The sequence below is a fragment of the Dermacentor albipictus genome, chromosome 4 (assembly GCF_038994185.2).
Source record: "Dermacentor albipictus isolate Rhodes 1998 colony chromosome 4, USDA_Dalb.pri_finalv2, whole genome shotgun sequence".
NCBI classification, from domain to species: Eukaryota; Metazoa; Arthropoda; class Arachnida; order Ixodida; family Ixodidae; genus Dermacentor; species Dermacentor albipictus.
This window is the reverse complement of record NC_091824.1, coordinates 138,166,282-138,175,154: the sequence shown is the minus strand read 5'-3', so window position 1 is coordinate 138,175,154 and position 8,873 is coordinate 138,166,282. Positions and strand designations below refer to the sequence as shown.

At 42.4% G+C, this 8,873-nt stretch overlaps 1 protein-coding gene across 4 annotated transcripts in view; it reads left to right on the top strand.

Moving 5' to 3' along the window:
* LOC135895812 (glycoprotein antigen BM86-like) overlaps positions 1-8,873 on the top strand; it is a 236,882-nt gene that overhangs the window by 149,196 nt on the left and 78,813 nt on the right. For 3 of the 4 annotated variants that reach the window (XM_070537626.1, XM_065423996.1, XM_070537628.1), the window contains one exon: positions 3,221-3,263. In XM_070537626.1, the coding sequence (XP_070393727.1) occupies positions 3,221-3,263 (43 nt within the window). Of the gene's footprint in view, positions 1-979; positions 1,109-3,220; positions 3,264-8,873 lie in introns of those variants that run through there. The other variant, XM_065424004.2, reaches the window with a different exon arrangement.

Genomic DNA, 8,873 nt, shown 5'->3' with positions numbered 1-8,873 from the left:
AGACCATGCATCTCTTTGAAATAAGATTATTCTCGTGTTCAATTTGTAAAGTTGAAGAGGGAATTAAGCATCTACAATCTCTGACGCGGCTTGTGAAGGAAGTGTAATAAGAAATGAGCATTGTGAGGACTGCATGTGTACGAACAGGTGCATTTTCAGAATTACGAGGGATATTCAGGCACATTACGCTGGCTTACCGACACAGGAGATGCCGCTGTCTGCAGGCTGCTGTGTGGGGCTGCAGTTGCAGCTGTAGTCAGCTTCGCCTTCCACCAGCGGCGTACATCCGTACTCGCACTGATCTTTAGCATGCATCGTTTTGCATACGTCTAGAATAGAACGTTAGTGACGGCAGTTGATTTAGCAAGTTCCTATAGATTTTTCCAGAACGCAAAAAAGAAACGAGAGAGCTCGCTTAAGCTAAATGTAGTTGCAATTTTTTAAGTGTTGTACAACGTTACACAAACCTACGCAAAAGCTGTGATGTTCGGCAGTTTTGATGTTAACGCGTGATAGACGCTCAGAAACATGCTTATGAACGCACGCTCTTTTACCGGCGCCCTTTAGAGCTAGGAAATAAACGTTGCTATCCAGCCTGTCACACCGAAAGGCACTGTTTAACATATAAAAAACTTGAAAACCTGGATGTTGCGGCATCCCTTAACCCGGAGGAGGGTTTACAGGCGGTTTAAATGACTTAACCTACTTTTTTTATATGTCTGTCTTGTTACCTGCACTGTTTGTGTAAATGTGAAGCTTCGTCGAAGGAGCACTGTGAGCAGACATTGGCGGGTGGCTCTTGAGAACATGTCTAACTTAGGTGAGCACTTAACGTTTCTTTGTCATGCCATTGAAGAATATTCGTGATGGGCTCCAAACTCTGCTTCCTTAAAACGGCACTAATAAAGCGAAAATTTTTAATGGGTTGTGTAGGAAATGCGCCGCCTTTCGCAACAGGACAACGTGCACAAATTTGCAGATCCTCCTATGTGCATTGGTTCATACTCACGGGTGCATTCCTGACCATTCGGGTTGGTGATGTACCCAGGTGGACAGTAGGACCCATCGGGAGGTGTTCCTGCATATCAATACAGTTTCCACTATTCCCGTGAGTGGCTTCACGCATTCAGTTTTTCGTTAACTTACGGAGAAACAAACGGAAGGAAATTATTCGTGACAAGAACTGAACGCACAAATACGCTCTGCAATTCATGGTAACTCCAGCTTAGTCATTCTGGTTTGACACTGAGCTTCTTGAAAGCCGGTGCGGGCATGTCTGCGATATTATATGCTGTGTCTTAATTGTTTACTTTATTTTCGGAGATAAAACTAATGATCCAGGCACCACGGAACACTTAAAAATATGTGTTAAAAAGTTTGTTAAGTAAGAAACTTCCCTTCAAGCAGTCATGACTGACATGACTGAGCTTCCGTTTCACTCAAAGCGTATAAAGATTAGACATCGGTATGATTAGGAGCCGAAAGAGCTATGATATATTCTAGGTATAATACAGTATGAATATGTACCAAATATTACCAGGGTGCTTGAGTGATATAAAAGCAATTCGGGACATTCATGTAGTTGCTGCGCTGCCGTAACTGTAACAGGGACAGGGACCTTTACCAGGTATTTAACGTTATAATTTACTGTTGTCTCTTCTTGCTTCAAATTAAAACACATTTTAAAAACATTTATTGAATTTTATTTAACAATATCGGATGTAGCTAACACTTCTACTTGCTATGACGATTGGGTCAGTTCGTTATACATGCTTGGAGAAGCGCTATGAAAATGGTCAGTTAAGAAAGTGGAGTGTCTTCTGTCGACTTGTACAGACGTTACTATTATTATTTGGTGCGCAACGTAAATAAATGATAGAGAGGAAAGGTAAAGCAAGTAGAAGGATGGCAACTGGTTCAGGAAAAAGCACGTTGCTTGCCTGCTATTAAGTAAAGAGGGGGCAGAAACATGGCATGGAAGGTAGGGAGAAGTAAAGAAATGAGGAAAACAAAGAACAAGGTTAGAGATATGAAAGAATAAAGCTAGACAACGACAAAAAAAGTGTAGTATGAACCAGTCTCTGCAAGTCGTGCTACAAAAGAAACGTTGAGAATAGAGGAAATTATGTCTGATCTACTATCAATGACGCACCACCCTCTTTCTGAGTATTCTCACGAAGCCTCAGCATATTTTTAGTGAGCTGGCGTACAAGGGAGAATTCGCATCTTTTCGACGCAGTTACGTAAATTACTACCATTAAAATTCGGATTATGGCCTTATATATCTGTCAAGCCAAGCCTTGATGCGCGCATAAATAAGGTTGGAAGCTGCATACACAGACGCTTAGGTTAAGGTATATGGGTACAACAAGGAGTATTGTATTCTGGAAGTACATGGTGTCAAAAGCAACGACGTTTTACCTTCTAAATAAAAGTAGTGTCTCTCGAGCTACACGTGTCATTGTGCACAAAAACAAGTATCTCGCTCAGCCACAGCGTGACCGGCCGCGTAATTTTCGAAAAAGCGGGTGAATTTCGCTGGCTGTACTCACGGTCACAGTGGTCAGGGTCCCAGTTTTGGCAACAACGGAGGTCTCTGTGTGAGTCCTTCAGCAAACACAGATCTTTGCAGGTTAAGGTAGTGTTCAGGCACCCGATGGCTGAAATATGAACGATTTTCAGACTTGTTAGTACGACCGTTAAAGTATAAATCTAACAAGAATACACTGTCAAAGCGTGTTTTTATTTCTAAATAAGAAATAATCCAACAAATCTTTGGTCTGAGCTATAGTTGTTTCATTTCGTAAGTATAGGTAGGGTATCGCGCAAAGAATACCGACAAAGGCATTGGTAATACAGAACGGGCGCAGACTTTGGCTACACAGGAAAATAGTCTAAAGGAGTAGAAATGTGTTGCAAAAAAACTTTAGTGTTTTTTTTAGCACTGCCATGCTAATGCTTATTTAATGAACAAGTGATTTTTTTCTAAAGGGGACACGAATGCACAAACGCACAGACGTTAACATTCACGAAGTAAACACACTATGTATGGCGTAATAGTTCTGCGGAAACCCGCAAGGTGGAGAGAAGTAATTAATAAAGGGAGAATGAGACAATCACCATGTGTGCATACAAGCGCAATTTAAAGAAATATTACTTTTCTGATATTGATAACGATGACGCACTCACGCGCACGCGGCCTATACTCTTGCTATTGCAGGTGCTGCAAGAGTCCAGCCGCCACAAGATTGGATCCTGTGTGTGTGAGTACGTCACCGTTACGCCTCCCCGTAGACAAGTTGTAATTCGATGAAAGCCTTCAAGCAATCAGGACTTTAGTTGGTACGTTTACGGTTGCACTGTATCAGCACTCCACTTACGTTTGCAGGAGCCGCCAATGAGCTTGGTGTGCAGCGGACACTCGCAACTGACGCTGCTGTCTGGGTTTATCCTCGCCACCTTTCCTTGTTGTGTGCATCTTGTCCGAACTTCTTCCTTTACTGCGTAACAGAAAGCGAGTAAAGTAATCGAGAAAAGAGGAAAGTTGATTCAGTGAGGGAAGGGCGCGAAAGGCATACAGGCAGCTTCGATTATGAAAAACGCTTAGCCTTATATAGGCCAGGGATTTTTGCCATTTTTTTTTCAGACATGAATGCGAATATTCCCTCTCGTTTAATATTATTAGTGAGCAAAACAGAAATGATTTCAACTGAATTTAGCATCGTGCTGACAGTGAGATTATTTTGCTTGTGTTTTAATGGGATTAGCATTCCTAGCCCTACTTCGGCAATTGTGTGTCTATCCGGCCACTTTACATCGCTCCTACCAGTGACCCAAGTTGCGTGCTATTGTAGTTGGGCCACTAGGTATGTTTCGCCGTCCACACAACATCGGCCACTGCTTGTCTGGTGCCCACGTGAAGGCTTACTATTGGCTGCTGTCTGACCCAGTAGACAACTTGGGTCACTTGGTATGTGCTACTGCTTATGTGTGCAACCTGACAACTCACACTACCATAATTACACAACATAAACTTAATGCTTGAAAAATCTACCAGTAATGCATTTTGCATCACCCAATTACAAGTGCACCGCCACTTGAACACTAATCGAATTAAAGGCCGGCCCTCCTGGAGCGAATACCCGGCGTCAAAGCGGCATACTTCGCGCGGCGACGAAAACCGGACGTGCGATGTCGAGAAATTTCACGTCACCCGTCGATCTGTACTGACAACTATTGAGGGTTTTAGCTTGTCCAGTATTTCGCTAAACGCTGGAAGGCCGGGCGGAATAGCGGATTAGCGGGGCCGCGAACGGGAGTGGTCTAGAATTACTGCATATGCTCACTTTCGGAAGCCTGTACTCCCTAAAGGGAGCCTATACGGTAACTAGCTAGAGTGGCCTGCACGGTGCAGCCACCTGGTGGTGCACAGTTCAAGCAGACAAACACAAAGCTATTACTGCATTTGCCAGGTGTATTTTGCTGTGCTGCCAGTGTTAATCTTCGGCAACGGCGCAATCATGTCCACGGTTACACCGACTTCACGATTTCAAGCAATGATACTTTTTAGCCATTTATTTATTTTCTTTGAAGCAGATTACAATCAGCACGAAGAAAAAGATTACGATTGTGTACGTGACGCAGAAAGTCTTAGAGAGGGGTGAACGCTTAATTTCGGCACCTGTTTCATATATTTTGAAACGTGTAACACAATTTAGCCCGACTTACCCTACTCATATGTTTATTTAGGTGGCGTTTTTGAATATTCAACATTCTATCCCTCTGCGTATCGTGATCGAGAGTCACATGCCTTTATAAAAAAATTACTATGTTAATTAAACTCACAAACAAGCCCGGGTCTCTGATGGTTATTTTGTACAAGAGCTGCGTTGTTTTTATTATTATCTGTGTGTTGGAAGAGTTATCAGACGAAGCACAAGCAGACATTTATGCTTGCACACGTATTATTTGGGCTAAGCTAGTTAACACACGCACACACTTCAAGCAGTGTCATGTAGAAGTTATTCTTCAAAAGCGAATCTGAATCCCGGTTTGATGGAAATATTTTTCTGCCGAGTTGGTTTCAAAGTAGGTGCGTGCTTTGATGACGTAGTTTTCATTACATTTATTTATGCCACTCTCCACCATTATATATCATATTCCCATTGCCATAGTCTCCGATTTGTGGGACATATATCCAAGAAATGTAGCTGTGATTATTGACCAATGTTTTTTTACACTGACATGCAAATTGTGTTGACCTCGTCATCTCGTATGTGTTTACCTCTATAAGAGAGACCCAATCATGACATCAGTTTATGAGAAAAATATAAAGGACATAATCAGTTTATTTTGTAAGTGCTTACATTGGCCTGAAACTTCAAGGATAATTTAAGAATCTTAAAAACAAGCTAAGTACATAGCCGCGAGTTACGGAATGGAAAATGATAAACGCAAAGCTTACAGACAGAATGAAGGCAGCATTTGCGCTACCGTCTTCCAGTTTTTCAAAGGTTAGATAAGAAAAGATGGATAGATGATGCGTTATTTAGCATAAAGGGAAAGAAGCGGACATGGTCATGGGGTGCGCAGAGCCGATAACTGGCTGTTCATTATAGTAGCGGAATGGGTGCCAAGGGGAGGGAAACTCCGTGGCCCGGTCGCAGTGAACTAAGGGGCATGGTGTTTTGAACTAAGGGATGTGTTGCAGGTTTAATTGTAGGTCGCTGAAGGACGCTTTCATCGTACAATCAATGTAATTTCGCTGATGACATCGATGTCTTCCTTCGGCTTACCTCTGCAAGTTAGTGTCAAGTCGGGATAGTCGTTGCATTGGCAGCTCGCTGGAAACGTGCCGTTCTGGTCCACACACAGTCCTCGCTCGCACTTGTGCACTTTGCACGACTTCATGTCTGTGGCAAAAAATGAACGCAATCGAATTTAGATCTATAGCGCTACACCAGCTTATTGGTACAATAAATGGTCGCAACTATCTGCCACCGTTGTGGTTGCTTAGCGTGCTGATATACGTATATACAGGCGTTACTTGCACGAAATAACAACACCAGGGCTCATTAACTGTGTACTGACATGCGCTTATGATATAATGATTTAACTCACTCTGTCATTCCCTCTGTGTTACGTTTTAATGGCGATTACGAAACTATTAAACCTGATATTGTACATTTCGTTAATGTGCTTTCTTGAATATATTATTGTTTACTCTCCGTGAATACATGCAGTTTAGAAGTGAGGAAACTGAACGCTTGTCAGCCATAGAACACAAGGTCAGCTATATCAGCCATAGAAAGCAAGGTAATCAAGAGGAAATTTTGCCATTTCGGTCAATTTAGCCAAATTTAACCAAATTTAGCCAATTGACATTCGTTATAATTTTTCTTGTTTATATAGGTCCGAAATAAAGAACTAATAAATATGCCACGGCGCAAAGTTTTTGGTAACCTAACTGACCCGCCGTGGTTGCTTAACGGCTATGACGTTACGCTCCTAAACACGATGTCGCGGCATCGAATCCCGGCCGAGGAGGCCGCATTTCGATGGTGGTGAAATGCAATAACGTCCATGTACCGTGCATTGGGTTCCCAGGTGGCCGAAAAGAACCCCAGATGGTCGAAAATAGTCTGGAGTCCTGTACTTCGGCGTGCCCCAAAGTCAGATTGTGCTTTTGGCAAACACCAGAATTTAATTAATATTTCGCCAATCTGATTATCCTTTGTGTGTGCTTGGCGCAAAGCGAGAAATTAGCGCTTTCCGAAAATAAATATCAAAAGAAAACGAGGAAACACTCCGGCTTCTGCCAAATATCTTGCGTTTATTTAAAACTTCAGTCGGTCCTTGACCCCTGTGGCTTAAATAATAGAGAAGAGAAACATAGGACTCACCTCTCTTGACTCGGCAGATAGATATGTTGGATTTTCCAAGTAAAAAAGACAGCCTTGTACATATTGCGTGTATTTACAGAAGTTAAAGTGATCGTCGCGGCAATTGTGCAAATCAAAGGAATGTGAGTCCTACTGCATGGCGTAGTGGATACACTGAAGCTAATGTATTTCATTCAACTGGTTCGTATTGGCTCACCATGGCACATGAACGGGCCAAAAATGACATTAAGGAGCGGTGCCGTGAAAAGACAACGGCAGAAAACGTCGAAGCTTAACTAGCAGGCGAACTTCGTTGTTAGTCTATATTGCTGTACTCATCGTTTTGCTCCGCTTGTAGTCCTTCGTCACCAACAACAAACTAGGTCAAAACAAGATTCTGCTGCAGGAAACCCGCAGTACACGTTGCCGCCAACGCCTCGCAGGGCATGGCGGCACATAACGTATAGTGTGAGTTTCCTTTTTGTCGGTTTGTATGTCTGTGCCCTCCTCAGTTTCTTAACGTTAAGTTGTGCGACCAGCAAAGGAGATATGCTAATTTGGTATACGTTCGTTTTTTTTCTTTCTTGGATTTATTTGTTTACTTATTTACTTAATTTACGAGCGCCAGTATCTTACTTTCTTTACTGTCATCAGCTTAGTGGGACCATCAAAGTTACCTTAAAGTGCCGTAAAAAAAAGGCTGCTGGTTTTCTAATGAAATAAATCTGGTTACGTGGAAGCCTACACTTACATTAGGGAGCCATAAAAGATACTCTGCCCCCCCCCCCCTCTCCCCCCCAGTGGCCCGCGCGTCCAAATTTGTCATTGCGAGGCCTGTCACCCACAGCGGAAGCTTTTTTTTTTACGCTCCCCCTAACTATTTTCTTGTTAAATATTTCAATTGATCAAACTCTTGTTATAACATCGTTGGTTCGAGCAGGCTGCACTCTTTCTTTATTCATATTTTCCATTAATTTCTTTGAATGCTTATAATAGAGGGAAAAGTGCATTAAAGAGGAATTCAGTAGACTAACCTTCATATCTAATGGAAACTGCCATGGTTGCTCAGTGGCTATGGTGTTGGGTTGCGGAGCACGAGGTCGAGGGATCGAATCCCGGCCACGGCGGCCTCATTTCGATGGGGGCGAAATGCGAAAACACCCGTGTACTTAGATTAAGGTGCACGTTAAAGAACCCCAGGTGGTTGAAATTTCCGGAGTCCTCCACTAAGGCGTGCCTAATAATCAGAAAGTGGTTTTGGCACGTAAGATCCCATACATTAATTAATTAATTAATATCTAATCGTGTGAACAGTTTCTATCTATAGCTAATAAACGTGTTTCTGAAAGTTCACATTGCTTCCAGCATTGATGTTTAAGCTATTACAGCGGAGCAATGAGTTTTACTGGAAGCGCTCGAAAACGTTATTTGCGTGCATTAATGATTAAATGGGAGAACAAGATAATCCACGAAGTTTGTATTTAGAGTTTAAAGGGACACTAAAGAAAAAAAAGTTATTTCAGCTGCGTTAGAAAATTCCCCCTTTTACAATACCACACACACACACACACACACACACACACACACACACACACACACACACACACACACACACACACACACACACACGCACACGCACACGCACACGCACACACACACACACACACACACACACACACACACACACACACACACACATATATATATATATATATATATATATATATATATATATATATATATATATATATATATATATATATATATATATATATAGAGAGAGAGAGAGAGAGAGAGAGAGAGAGAGAGAGAGGAGGGCCGGAGTTGAAAGCTCATCGAGCACGGGAAAACGAAAACAGGACCTCCCTCTATGCTCTCTCCAGTACGTAAGCGCACATGATAAAAACAAATTGTCTACTTACTATAGCACCGCTTCTCGGTCGCGTTAAAGAAGAAATCAGGGCCGCATTTGCAGGCGAAACCCGAGTGGTC